Below are 14,980 nucleotides of genomic sequence, written 5' to 3' on the forward strand. Positions count from 1 at the left end.
CGAGCGGACGTTTCTCCAATGGCTATAAGAACGACCAGGTACAGTAAAAATTTCGGCGCGAAAGTTCCGCTGTTTTCAAATTCAAACGGTCAAACGGCGCCGATCCATGCAGCGACGAAACGTCCAAACTGTTCGCCAAATTATCGACGCTAGGAACGTATCAACGGCAGCGGTCCCCTTGCGGTGAAATTTCATATCAACTAAAACCGATTACCGGCCATTCGACGAACGGTTCGAGCGTTTTGCCACTATCCCGATCGGCGCTGTACAACCCCTCCCCCCATCGAGCTGTGAAATTTTGCCACAAGGGGGCCGTTCGTTTGTTCCACCGGTAATTTGGCGACTAGTTCGAGCATTTGTTCACCGTCCAATTGGCGCTGTACGGCGGTTCGAGAGCGCGGTACAAAGATCGATATCGGAATAGATAATTGACAATCGTTTCCAACGAATCGAATCGAACCGAAATACGCGAGACATTTTTGCGGACGCGTTGTCAGGGATCTCTTCTGGATTTTTCCATCGTAAAATCCCGCGTATTATGCCGGCAATGTCAGAAATCGAGAGACTGCATCTTCGGAGACCGACGCGCGCCGTGTACCGGGCCTTCCATGTATGTATGTACCTATTGTATATTGTACATCGATCGACATGACAATGATTAAACGTTTCCGTAGTCAATCAAAATCCACTTGCTCAGCTTTTCTAAGGATAATTTATTGAATAACAAACACTTGTACACTTTTAGCAACACGTATCCAGATAGTGGAAATTGAAATCGGTATCGATGGTTCTTTCTGCGATTCGAGGAAATTCATGTAAACGTAGATGTAAATGTAGATGTAGATGCAAAGGTTCGATTTGTTGGGATTGCGTGTGCGTTCGCATCGTCGTACGAACGCGCGTACGACGAATTCTCGGCGCAGGAAAGATCAGTCTTAAAAAATAATACAACGCTAGCTGTTCGTACAAGTAAAAGGCATCTCGTTCGCTCCCTTCCGTTCCCGATTATGTACAATTTAAAAACCAGTAACCGACAGGTATATCTCTAAAGTATTACATTCTCGAAAGTCGTAAGGCATCCTAATTGCGTCTACGCGCTCGTTAAAATTATACTACGCGAGTACAAACGTTGACATTTTGCTTCCGTTCGCACGCGTTCCATCCGAATCGCTTTAAAATATCGAGGTTATTTAACGCATCGATAAAAATATTCGTCCTAGAGATTATTTGTTATTTTAAGATTAGATATTTTCCAGAATTCGAAAGAACATCTTCGTTCGCGAATCGACCAAATTCTTTTCTCTTTTTCCTTTTCTATTTTCTGTTTTATTCTCTTTTTTTTTCTTTCGCCTCAGCACCTCGGTTTTATCGAGTTGCTCTTACGCAATTAGTCTACCTGCTTCGAACTCACCGTATGTGGCTAGGTAAGCACGTATTTACGTTTCTTTAACAATAACAATCAGACTTTTCAGATATGCTCTAAACGTTACGATCGCGTCTCTTCCTTTTCGGTACAACCAGCGTTTCCCTGTTTAAGCACTCGCCAGCACTCTGTTGTATCTCGTTACATCTCGCTCGTAACGTTTCTCGTCCATCCAGAGTACACCTATGTACGCGTATTCTCCCGTTACACGTATAAATATTTGCTTATATATCGCTATACACGGCGATCGGACGAATATTGCTATTCGCGTCTAAAATCGATCATCTTTCTCTATAAATATCATTCTATTTCGCGATCGCGTCGCGATTAATGCCCAGGTACTGTGTCGTGTCACATGTTCTATTAATAAACTAACGCGGCCGCGAATCTCGTTCTAAACTGCTGAAACTGTTGACAAGTTATTTACCCGCGTATTCGGTTACTATCTTTCAACGCTGTTTCCATTCGTAGAAAACATTCTCGAATTCCGATTTTTCTCAGTGCCAAATTCAGAACGATGGATCAAGATTCGAGCCGCACCTTTCGCAACTATTTTTCGCTACTCTAACGAGGCTATGGAATGCTGAGGTGAAAACGTTTCAAGGCAGCTTTGGTTTGTACTTATCGGTGTGTAAATACCTGTCTATCGCGAGTGTGTTGCGCCCATTGCTACACCGTACGGTGAAACTGAACTTGGACGAGTACTTAGGTACCTATGCAGTCTTTCTATAAAATCGTTTCGCGACAAATTCGCTGTACAAATGGCCCGACGCGAGGCGGATTCTTCTCGTCGTCGTCTTCGTCGTCGTATAAACTTGCAACTTGTACTATAAAATCTGAGATCCATAAGTAAAACGAGACAACGATCGATCGTAACCGCAACCTTTGTCGTCGCAAACTCCGCGTCGAGAGCGTGCTTCGAAATATCTCTGTGCAGTGTCGAGTTCCGATGCAACCGTGCTCCGATCGGAATCTGTCGGTTACTCTTTGGACAACGAGTGACCAAGTTGCGAATGAAATACAGAAATTCGGTTACGAAATTACGAACACACAATTCTTGCGATCTAATACGCGTTCATAAAAAAACTGCAACTCTCTTCGTTTACAACTAACAAGTCGCGATTAAACTTTAAATCTCATAATATATATATAATATACTTTTCATAACTTATATATATATGTGTGTATACGTGTGTATGTATGTATATATGTATAATACACATTTATACGCGCACGCGCGTGTTTCTTTACGTCTCTTCCGCATACATATTTTCCTGCGCGTATTCCTATGCGAACGCGTATACGTTCGAGTATATATAAAATGTATATTTTATATATATATATATATACACGTACACATATAATCGATCTATTTATACGTCTATACTGTTCTCTTCTCCGTGTATACATATAATATATCAGTATTTGTAAAATAAAATTATGAAAAACCACGGTTCCGACGAGCTGGTAATGCAGGTTCGATTCATCAGTCTTAAGGTATAAGCGAACAATTCTTGTCCATTGTACGATATGAGGTAGTTCGTTCTATGTATAGCGTGTGTATAATGCATAGTATTGAGCAATATTGCAGCTGTATCCCAGGGCCAAGATCGGTAACGATAATGTAACCTTATAATTAGAACAAATTAACAGCGATATCTCAGTCGTTAACGAAACTAATGAAATTCGATTCTATCGATTTCTTTCGCCGCTCGATTCTCCCGTAGGACTATATACGTGTAACTCGTATACGATCCTATCGTACGGAACAGCATTCGATATGCTTAAAGATAGGAATATTTCTCTGAAAAGAAAAATAAAACGATATCGCTAAAATAATATATACTAGCGAATCGAAAATCGATAAGATTCTAATGGTATCGGTACGTCGATAGCGGAAAAACAAATCAAAATATCGAATCACAATAATAAAAATAATAAAAGTTCCACGTCCGCGTATTCACTGGTCCGAAATTGTTTAAAGCTCAATGCGATTCGAACGATAAAATATCTTCTCGCGATCGGTCGATCGAGTACGAGTATGTTCGCGGAAATTGTAAACGCGATAGAATCAACGATAATACGATGCATTTTCGATCTCGATGATTCCGATTTTTCCACGATTTCGCGATATCGCTAAAGGAAGGCACAGTTTCTCGGTAATTAGCATTAGGCTTTAACAACTTTGGAGCGCAAACTGTGATTAGAATCGTGCTTCAGTCTCTCGAGTCTACGATGCGCTAAATCAGTCTTCCGTAAAGTAATGCGAGAGGATGATTCCATGAACTCCCGTCTCAACCTTTCAACCAGTTCACGATAATTCATCGTATCGTCCTCGATGTTATATTCTATTCTATTCTATTCTATATTCCGTTCTATTCTATTCTATTCTACTCTATTCTCTTCTACTTCATCCATGGCTTACCGTTACAAGGGTAACGCGCTGCTAATCCCTGAGCCGTATCGAGCGCCGTCTCGATCGGTATTCGATCGCCTTTCCCTCGCTTCTCGTTTCTCGCGTCTAATTCCGTTTCTCTTCTCGTCGTTTCTCATGCACCATCGTTTCTCGTTCCGCCCGTGCCCCGTCTAAGAAGAACCGAATTCGAAAATCATGGTCAACGATGCTGCTGCATTCGAGATTATAGTACGTTTGGTTGCGGTACAGAGCCCGTGCCAAGGAAATTCGGGGCGAAAAGGTCGCGTGTCGCGTTCAGTTACGATTACAGGAATCGGAGCCAATGTCTTCCTCCTCTTTGACGACCGATACGGGTGGCACGATTACTCGGACATCCGACTTCCGACCGACCGAGAGATCCTCCACTTGATCCTCGTTGCTCTGCTGCTGTTTCACGGAGTGCAGTAGCGGACTGGGACTGCATCGGGCGATGTCCAACATCTCCCGATCGACGGAAGCCTCTCTGGCCTTGTACGTGTCTAGGATCGGCGCGGGATTCTCGATCACCGTGTTGCTGTTCTCGTTCTCGTTCTCGGACAGGCCGCCGCCGCCGCCGCTGCCGCCGCCGCCGCCATATATGCTTCCGTTGACGTTACCGCCGATCCCGTAGGGAAAACAAGCGCCGCTGCCGTTCGAGCCGCGTTTGAAGGGACGCGACGTCGTGATCCCCAGTTTCTTCACTTTGTCGTAAAGGGTACGAGACGGTACACCGTACTTACGTGCCGCCTGCAACGCGCTCATCCCCGAACGTACCGCCTCGATCGCGGACATGATGTCGTTTCGCGTATACTGCTTGTATCGTTTCCACTCGGGCTTCTGCGTTGGAACGTAATTCACGATTCCTAGCGGAACAAAACCAACGAACATATTTCAGATTCTCTTTGGAACGTTTGCTTCTTACCGGCTCGCGCTTACCCCTTCCGCCTTCCCTCCCTCGTTCTCTCTACCTTTTACTTTCGATCTTTAACGTCCTACCTTCTACCATCGTAAACCGACTCGCGCGACAATATCTAACGGTATCCAATGGTATCCGGGCTTTCCCTTACCTGACTTGTCCCCGGGGTACGATTGCGGCGAGGGTTGCTTATCGTCCTCGTCCATCATGGACACGTCCGTGTAGGGGCTGTGAGCCGGCTCCCCTTGAGTCGAGACGTCTTCGCTGTTCCGCCTATCGTGTTCGTGGGACGAGCCGTTGCTGCTGCTATTCCTAAAGTGGTTGTTCTCGTGACTGTCCGGATGCAACAGAGGGACGCCTTGCGAGCTGTCCGCGTGACCCTGGCCGAGAACCGTCCTGAGAATCGGCGTGTCTCGATTCATCAACATGTTCGAGAGCTTCTTCCGTTTCAGCGGCGACGTTTCGTAGCCGTTGTCGTACGAGCCGGACAGAATCGAATGCTGGGAATGTTGGCCGTGCTGAGAATGCTGGGAGTGCTGCTGGGAATGATGCGACGGCGCAGCCTGATGGTTCGAGCTCGCGTGAGGGATGGGCAGCCCCGAGAGTTGCCACATGTGCAACGGCAGCCGATTCGCGCCTCTGTCCGACGACTTCCCGTAGACGTTGTACGAGGCGCCGGTCGAGTGCGGCGGCGACGCGTGGCCGCTGCTCTGGGCCGCGCTGCTGGTCGTGCTCGTGCTGATCGCCGGCGGAGGAGACATCGACGTCTCCGCCTCCTCGAGCCCGGCCCGGCGACCTTGCGAGGACGAACCGGAACCGTTCTCCTCCACCAGGCCCTTCACCTTCAACACCTCGGCGACTTTCAGCAGGCCGGCCAGCTGCTCCTGCGCCACGTTCACCTCGCCCCGGTACATGTACTCGAGAATCGCCTTGATCTCCGAGTACTTGACGTCTTTTAGAACGACGATCGGATGTTTGCACGGCAGGTCCATGAACAACGTTTGAAAGTAGGAGGAACAGGCGGCCAGCACCATTTTGTGACACTTGATCGAAGCACCGCCGTCCACCGCCAACGTTACGTCGGTAAATGCCTCGTTCTGCAGCAGCTCGTCGAACACCGTCAACAAATTCGAACGGTGGTTGTTCCAGCGCAGGCAATACTGCTGCGACGTGCTCGCCATCGCGGCGACGACCTTATCGTCGCGGCGGATCCTGGAAAAATTGATGCGCGATCAGAGAGAAGAGAGAGAGAGAGAGAGAGAGAGAGAGAGAGGAGACGAAACAAAGATCGGGCTCTCCCGAGATCTCCGGTGCTCTTCCCAACGAAGATATATCCCAACGAAAATACTCCCGTTGGGCGGTAGATCTTGGGCGAAATTTTTACCAAATTCTGACTCTATTTTCATCGAGTTCCGCTGGAAGAGAACTCTCGACTAATCGCGATCGAACAATTTGTCGAACCGTACGCGCATAGACGATACTTTCGAAACGTTGAGCCGCGCGAAATAATACGAATAGAACGCGGTCGAGAACGAAAAGTCGTTAACGAAATTCGGTAATTACCTCCGCCGTGACTCACTCGCGTGGAACTATACCCCTCCTGATCCATATCCACCGCCTAATATACGAGAAAATGCGTAAAACAGCCAGCCGAAGCAACACGCGTGCGCGCAACGAGCACGCGTGTGGCAAACGCGTACTACACGGAAGTTGTCGCGCGATCGCGAACGCGATTAAATTGATTCTACCGCTGCTAGGCTGTTCGAACACGCGATTCAAATAATTATGTACTGCTAGGTTTCCCCATGCTCGTGCATCTCGCGTCTCGCCTCTTACGTCTCCCGCTAATCGCCTATAAATAAATTCAAATCGCGGTAATCTACGAATCAACAATCGCGTACGAATTGCTGCAACGCAACGTAATTCTAACATACTCTGCGAGATGGTGCCCCTTTGGCTCGGTTGCGACGGCGACGACGACGACGATGACGATAGCGATGGCGCCGCGAACGTTCAAATGGCCGCCGAGGTGTATGCTAGGAGATCCACGAACCTGCGTGCGTGTGCACTCGCATCCGCTGCTCGATCTTCTCAGGGTTTCCACAGATCGGCAGCAAAGCTCTGCTGACCGACCGACCGATCGAACCACTTGCACCCTTCAGTTATTTTGCATGATGACTGGAGACGGGTGCGCGTTAGGCGCGCAAAACTCGATTCGACTTGTTGCGAACGGACCGATCAAAACAAACCTCGTGACTTCATTCTCATTCGACTGTGCGATCCGTGCATGGACACACGTACGTAGACGCGAGCACGAATCGTCGGACACACTGCTGCGCGCGCGCGCGCGCGCACGAGACAACGGACGATAGAGAGAATAAAGGGAATAAATAGAGTAAAGAGAAAAATACAATTTTCTACTCTCTCTCTCTCTCTCTCTCTCTCTCTCTCTCTCTCTCTCTCTCTCTCTCTGTTCCCTCTCTCTCTATCTATCTCCCTCTCTCTTCCTCTACCCCTCCTCCCGCACTCTTTCTCGCTCTTTCTCTCTCTTGTGCTCTTTCTCTCTCTTGTGCGCGTTCTCTCTCTCTCTCTCTCTCTCTTCTTCTGTCCTTGTTAGTTTCGCTTGCAATTTCTGTCTGCTCTCAGCAGTAGCCTCGAGAAGGGTCTCCTGCGATCATCGCAGAATTCTTTTCATTTGCCTCTGTTCCGTGTCCGTGCGCGCGCGCGCGCGCTTTCTCTGTGCTCCCTTTCCAAGTCCGTAGTCGAAAGAGCTTTTCAATTTTCTTCGGTTTCCTTCTGTTTTCTTTGATTTTCCTCTATTTTCTTGCACATCGGGCAACACGGTCTCGACGATTCGTCTGTTCTTGCGATACGAGTGCACACCCGCAGCCAGGACGAAGTCGACGCGCGAACGGAAACCCTCTCCTACGACCTACTCGGCGACCACTGACGAACCGTGCGTTTAGAAGACGCACTCAGCCAAGAGCTGGTCATGGCCCGACTCGCATAGGGGTGGCCACGCCAACATGTGTTGGTGCGTTGCTCTATCTCTCCGACTCTCTCTATCTCTCTTCTTTGCCGTCTCTCTATCCTCTATCCGCGCGACGGCTGGCTGTCTGTTTCTCCCTGTTCGTGTGCCTCTTGCCTCTGCCTCTGTCTCTATGTATGTGCGAGGAGAGCACGAGTAACGTCGCAGTGGCGTAACCGACGCGCTTCTAATGCGAAATATATCTAGGGGACCTGCGCAGCTGATTCTCGAGCCGAATGCACGCTGCCGACAAGAAGTAAAGGTCATTTCTGTTGCATGTACAGCTATTGGAACAGTCTCTGGCGGTTTATCGACCTACCATGAAATGCGAGCCAACCATTAAGTGGATTCGCAAAATTCCTCTCTCTCTCTCTCTCTCTCTCTTTCTCTCTCTTTCTCTCTCTCTCTCTCTCTTTCTCTCTCTCTCTCTTTCTCTCTCTCTCTCTCTCTCTCTCTGTGCGTGTGTGTGTGTGTGTGTTTAACAAGATTCAAGATTCATCTTGGAGAGACGCGCTCGTCTTTTGCATCCAAGCCACTTTCGTTCCTATTTTTTTACGTGTTTGCGACGATCGTATCGTTGACACTCCGACATTCGCAGCAGACTAGAAAAATGGGAATTCGCGTAAACGCTCTGCAATCCGTTAATTGGTATAACGATAATTGCTATTGCAAGACGGTATTTGTGACATCGACGATCTTGACTTTAGGCACCAAGGATTTCTCTTACATTATCGAGTCGCGTTACACGAATCGTCCAAAGTCTTTTTGCAAAGAAGTTACGTTGGCTGAATCGATTTTCCAAAGATGAATTTAAAAAGCCTAAAAAATGCGAAGCCACGGCGTTACGCCACTGAATAGCACACACGAGGAAAGACTTGCACAGGCATCGTCGACCCTGGTTGCACGATCGGCCAATCACACAGCGCCTAGGCCAATATCCTGCGGGATACGACGCACACGCGTGCAACCAGTGCATACGCGCGGCTGTATGCGTGCGGCTGCGGCGTGTATAGCACCGATGCGTCGACGTGTTCGTAACTGCGTACACCCACGTCTTTTACCCGGATATCGTCGGCTAAAAGCGATGACTCCTAGTTTTTCAAACTCGCAAGCTTCCGAACAACTGTCTCTCCTTCATCGAGAAAGAGCCGTGAGAATTTTCAAATATTTCCTCCCAACGAATACGTTGCTCGTCCTTCGGTTATCTTTCAGCTTCCTCGTCGCTCCGAAACAAACGCAGCACAATATTAGATGAAGACGGACTAGCTCCGATCGACGAAAACCGTTTCAAAATCGAATCAACGTTAACGTACCGTAGTCGCAGGAGCCGCGATCGCCGATTCTATCCTCGAGCGCATTCCTCGAATTATTTCTGAAAACAACAAATCATTAATTAGCGATTTACCGAGTTGCTCGACGACAGGTGTTGGCAGACTAGGCTGTCGGCCGTGGAGCTACCCGACTGCACGATCGTAAATTAGAATTGGTCTAGATTTTCGAAAGAGGGGCCACGTATTTCATAATTTCATTTTCTATATGAAAATATAGACCGATCCTAATTCGGGTCGATCGTTCTCGATTCTTTCGCAATTGGAAGCGACTCGAAGCCATCGCTAACATACTCGTCCCGCGTCGTTCGGTCGTTGAGCCATCGAGGGCGAAAAAGCCGCGTGTTCGTAAGCATCCCCGAAAATTGCCACCACGCCCAGTCCTGCGACGCGACCGCCGATCGCGCCTGCGTCTCCTTATAAAATCCTACGAGTTTTCCCAGGCTCCTGGAACCCTCCGCGGCCACGCAAATCAAATATGTGACTTATGGCGGCTGTCTCGATTCTACGCTACCTAGAATCCTAAAATGCGTCATACGGTCGTATATTATAATAATAGTAACGATAATAAGCACGGGCAAAGACAGGCACAGCCAATCTTCGTAGCGCTCGCAACGGTGCGAACAATCTTAACGATTATGGCCAGGATACGATTAATTTTGATCATTGCTATTTTACCGTTTGCCATGGCCTCGCAAAGTGTTATCAGGAACTAGAATACCGAACGTACACGCCCCAGATTTCTCTGTTCGCATTATCTCGACGAGTTCGTACGATGAAAGAAGAGGACACGATAAATAGAAACGATAACGCGTTACGAACGAAAAGAACATGCGTACGTTACTTTTCTACGCGTTCGCTTTATTCGCGATCGTCGACCAGCCAACGCAGCGCCGACAGTCTCTCGCACAGCGTATGCTGGCTAGACCAAGTTGTAGTCTTACCGGTCTTATGGCACACTGGCATACTGCGTGCCGCGTGCATGTACCGATACAACGGGCCGGGCCAACCTATAAAAACGTGGACGATGCTTGACCCATCACCCGGCAGGCAGCAAACCACGCTTTGCTACTACATACATACTTCTTTCACCGGTTTATCATTCGAACCTGAAATCGTCGTATTTATCGGAGACTCGAATGCTGTTACTCGTTTAGTAATTAAACGGAAGAAACACAGCGCGATCTCGGCAGTATGTTTGTTAGGCGTACACGCGTGCGGAGTCTCCAGAAAACGTGTTTTAAGATGCGCGCGTCTATGGATACTACGCGGTATCCATCTATGCAGTGTCGGTGTTCCAGATTTAGCAGCAAGCTACGGCACCCTCTTGTCTCAGGACAACCGGACTCTCGTGAAGAGAAGAAGCCAGGACCAGCGAAAAGTGTCCCAGGACCTTGGAACGTAAACACAAAATTAAAGCGGAACAGTGGAGAAAACGTCTGAACGGAAATAGAAGCGAAAACGGAAATCGAAATGGAAGCGAAAAGCGAGAAGCGAATAACGCGACGCGTCGTGAAAACGGGAAAAATAAATTCTCGGAGACCGCAACGCGCATCGGGGATATACTTATTAGTGATAGACAGATATACATACGGCGTTGTACATTATCTATGAGCAAAGCGATGATAGAGGGATACCAACTGTTTGCTTATCGGGTCTACAGATAGCATTGGTAGTCTCGATTCCGTATTCTCGCGTATTTTCGTCGAAATCTTCGCTTCGCCCGAGGCTTGCTGGAACGATAAATAAAATTCATTGTACGGAAACTACTCGAAAACATTGTACATTCGTTCCCGAAGATGGAGAAAAACAATTGATATACCGTTATACGTACCGCCTATACCTGCATACCTGCATACGCCGCTGCCACATACCGCATGGGTGTGGGTGTGAGAATAAAGTCCTTCGGGGGGGGGGGGGGACTTTTACATGGATGCCGGGGCCTAGTTTCAGCCGAAAAGGTGGATCCAAGCAGTTTTTCAATCCCTTGGCGAGAGAACCTGTTTTCCCTTCGCTCGCACATGTTCGCCCTCCTCGTCCTCGTACGTTGTTCTCGCAGTTCACCGCATACGATTTCGTATTCCATAGGACCTCGTCGAAAATCCGTCCTACAATTTTTATCCTATTTGAAAAAAATCATATTCCAAAAGTTACACCGACGTGCAGCAGATGCGCAGAATTACAAGATACGTTAATTCGATTCTATATAACTGTCTTACTTTCTTACTTTTCTACTTACTTTTTCTACTTCTATGTTCCTTTGCTTGTTTGCGGTGTTCGCTGGTGTAATCGTTGGATCGAGACTATTGAGATGGAGGGGTGTGAGAGAGACGGACGGACGGGGGGGGGGGGGGTGAGGATGAAAGAGAAGGAAGAATGCAGCGCAGGTGAATGGGGCATTGCACCCAGCTCGGTGTGTCGGCGTCGCCAGTGTCAGCACTCTCGGAGGTTCGGCACGGCTCGGCGGCCCAGAGAACGGCAGCAACGATCGCAACGATCGCAATGAAAGACCGGACCCCGGTGAAGGTCGATCTTAAACAGCAGAACCAAGTACATTAGGTTACAGAGAATAATTGCACTTGACGCACGAGGGTTCCCGCCAGGCCAGAAATACTTTCGCCATTGTAAGGTGAACAATATATCGGCAGGAGCAGGTAGCAGCTGATCATCGATCGGAGTCCCCTCGGTCAATGGCCTTGCAATGCACCGTCAACCGACGATCCCTTTCATGGGACGCGACGTACCTACGAGGTGTTAATAAAAATCGGACAATCCCCTCTCTCTTTTTCACGATAAGAGTATCGTTTTGTACTCCCGAGTTTGTTAAAATTTCAAAAGAAAGTACTACTCGGTGTCCCTACAAATTTTCAAAGTAACCGTACATTTCGAACAATCATGGAGCAAAGCAGATTTTCATTATTTCTTTTTGTTCTTTTTAAACGAAACTTTAGTCTCGGAATTCGAGAGTCTGCCAGTCGACGAGAACAAGGATCCTTTGCAATCGGAGAAGAGAGACGAACAAGGTGTGCATGTATCGGCATAGGCATAGGGCACGGGGCCTTGTCACCGCGTGCAGAGCCTTGTAGCAGGACCTCGAGTTTATCTGTGGTAAGCGAGTGTCAGTGGGTCGACACCCGCAAACCGGTCCCGATCACGTGGAATGCTAGCCTGCGGTGCGATGTTGCCACATATATGCATCATTTCCTAAAAGTGCATCTAGCAGGCCTGCTAAGCGTGCACGAGGCACATATGAACGCACACTCGCGCGCTGTCCCCGCCCCCCTCGCGCCAACGTTCGTACAATTTCCAGAAAAACTGTGACTTTGGGGCTTCGAGTTGGCAAGTTTCATCGACCGACCGCTGAAATAATATCCAGAACTTGCTTTCCTGCGACCTTTGCTCGTGATCACGTAATCCCGTATCATCCGCGACGCATGACACATTCCTCCGCAAATTATCCAAACTATCGGTAATACGTACGATACTGTACAATCTACGATCTAATCGACCAAAGCTACAGTATTGTTGCGCGTTAACATGTATTCGATGTCGTACCTAACCGGATAGATCGTGACTTCCTCTGCCGCGAAGAAAACGAAAAAACGGTAAAGCGGAAGAGCAGCAGAGTAGCGTCGGAGAAAATTGTATGTGCAACGAGCTAACTGCCAACGTATCCTTTTGGTTGCTTTCCAACGGCGTAGAAGCAAAGAAGCAAGCATGGCGATTTCAACGCCAGGTCAAACTAGAAAATGCCATATAATTTACGGATCTATGAGCGACGTTCCCGTCAGCACGCGACGCTTGGACAACCCTACCCTCCAAGGTCATCCCTCTTCTATTCTCTGCCGCGCGTCCTTTTTATGCCTGCCCAAACGGGATGGTAGGGACTTTTTATACGCGATGTGTCCTTGGAACCTGACAATGGCTGCGTGTTTCCTGTGAGGCACCTGTTGTATCGTTGCTCTTTTCCTGGCCACGCCTAATGTGCACATCCGACGCAACCACGTAATCGACGAGACGAAGCATTTTTTCCGCTTCCCCTTTCCCCGTTACGCCAACGCCACCAACGGCAAGCGGACAAAAATAGCCTGATGGAGGGAGAAAGAAAGAAAGAGAAAGAGAGAGAGAGAGAGAAATAGAGCGAGAGAGAGAGAGAGAGAAATATAGCCTTTGTAACGTGCGATTCGTGCGAATGTAAACGACAAAAATAGTACATACGAATAGAAGCAAGTAGTTCCTTTGTTCAGTCATTGAGCTTTGAGCTCAACTATTCCATGATCTTCTCCGAGTTCAAGATTGTGCAATTTTGTAACAAAAATTTGGAATTTGTCCAACAGAAATCGCGATACATGCGGGCTACGCCTATGAACTACTTCCTGCAACATGACATAGCAAGTCACCATCCAACTTGGCTCTGTAACGAACCTACGATATTATTATAGAACGATACAAACTTGTGATTATTTGTAACACTGTTTCAACGTTCGTACATATGTACATATGAGGACATATGAATCGATGAGGAAATTGTATGCGAATGGAAAATTGGTACCCTTTTGAACCTACATATTATATATGTACGTGTATATAATAAACAGCAGTAGCACGCAGAATCTTCAGGGAAATACCAATGTGTCCCGATACTCTCGATTCCTTGTCGAATAGGAAAGTAATTGACTTGAAACAAGTTCTACGCCTTTGCACGGTCTCCTCGAACGCTGTTTCTCCGGCATTTCTTCCGACTCCGAGTATCGTCATTTCTCCTCCGGGCGAAAAAAAAACGAAAAAACCCGACCGGAGCCAGAACGATTACAGGGATGTGATGTAATCCGCGCTGGAAAGTCGAAGAAATGCCTGGAAGAAAGTCGTTGAACCAGATTACCGGCGTAACATTGACCAAGAGTCGAGAGTTACTGCCTACATACAAAATACTTCATATGTATGTATGCATATACATGCGTATATTTAATATGATTGGCAAGAAACCATTTGATTATTCAAAACATTTCTCATTAAAAAACGGTTGTGAATAGTAACGAATGTTGACGCCGACAACGTCGTTTTACATATTGTACATATATGTATATCGACAAGATTTTCAATCATTGTGTAACCAAGTACTGCATTAAATTGAAACTTACATTTAACTAAAAACATCCATTTCGTCATAAAAAATAGAGTTCTTATTGATTTCAAGATCCTGTAAATTGTAGAATGACTCTGCATAAATTGTAGGTTAGGAAGAACGTTGAGAGTCCCATTAAATAGTTTCCTCAAAGATTAGTAGGGGCCCCGCGAATACAGGAAAACCTGTTTCGTGTCGACTGCGAGTTCTACGCCCTTTCTCGTCTCTTCGGGAACCCTTGCGCCTTATTGCGTCTCATGTGTATCGCATTGTCAATCACGATCCATGGTTAAATGTTGCTACGAGGCCATATCATACGAGGCTATGAGAAAGCGTTCTGGTTCTCCTTCGTCACGTGAACCGAAGGAATCAAACATGCAAATGATATAATAAATGGCGTGTATTGTGCCAATGTAATCGTGAGAAACGATTTCCCTTGTAAAAGTAATTCTACACCTTTAGGGACATTTTTCCATAATACACATCCAAGTAGCTTTCCATTCCTTTTTCTGTATATGGACATACGAAAGACATAGCCCTTTTCTTCTAATTATGTACATACATTTATTCCCCAGTTGAAATGTTCCGAGCAGAATGGGTTTCAAAGGGACTCGAACCGAGCGAACCTATCGTAGTATTGGAATCTGTAACTGTAACCTGATAACTTGATGCCGTCGCGCTGTGTAGCTTGTAGCACGGCAAGTAGTGCAGTGTAATGCGTAGTAT

The 14,980-nt window shown here is 47.2% G+C and overlaps 1 protein-coding gene and 1 long non-coding RNA gene across 8 annotated transcripts; both read right to left on the reverse strand.

Annotated features, from left to right (window-relative positions):
• Positions 1 to 693: 693 nt before the first annotated feature.
• LOC117226937 (uncharacterized) lies at positions 694 to 11,237 on the reverse strand. Of its 7 annotated transcripts, none has more exons than XR_004491945.2 (6): positions 10,964 to 11,237; positions 10,723 to 10,862; positions 9,424 to 10,522; positions 4,925 to 9,173; positions 3,849 to 4,720; positions 694 to 3,227 (listed from the first exon to the last, which is right to left on the reverse strand). XR_004491945.2 is itself a non-coding variant. In XM_076521982.1 (6 exons), the coding sequence occupies exons 5-6, from the start codon at positions 5,952 to 5,954 to the stop codon at positions 4,134 to 4,136; spliced, it is 1,617 nt and encodes a 538-aa protein (XP_076378097.1). In that variant the 5' UTR covers positions 5,955 to 5,985; positions 9,115 to 9,173; positions 9,424 to 10,522; positions 10,723 to 10,862; positions 10,964 to 11,237; the 3' UTR covers positions 694 to 4,133. The 7 variants fall into 7 exon arrangements, 6 of the variants coding, with proteins under 6 accessions (XP_076378097.1, XP_076378096.1, XP_033337631.2 ...); XM_076521982.1 differs by having other exon boundaries at positions 694 to 4,720; positions 4,925 to 5,985; positions 9,115 to 9,173; XM_076521981.1 differs by having other exon boundaries at positions 694 to 4,720; positions 4,925 to 5,985; positions 8,863 to 9,173.
• Positions 11,238 to 11,667: 430 nt separating this feature from the next.
• LOC143259495 (uncharacterized) lies at positions 11,668 to 14,967 on the reverse strand. Its single transcript, XR_013033433.1, has 4 exons — positions 14,271 to 14,967; positions 13,584 to 13,983; positions 13,348 to 13,505; positions 11,668 to 13,217 (listed from the first exon to the last, which is right to left on the reverse strand). It is a non-coding gene; the product is annotated as an uncharacterized LOC143259495 (long non-coding RNA).
• Between the last annotated feature and the right edge of the window lie 13 nt (positions 14,968 to 14,980).

Source organism: Megalopta genalis, chromosome 5, assembly GCF_051020955.1.
Source record: "Megalopta genalis isolate 19385.01 chromosome 5, iyMegGena1_principal, whole genome shotgun sequence".
NCBI lineage: Eukaryota > Metazoa > Arthropoda > Insecta > Hymenoptera > Halictidae > Megalopta > Megalopta genalis.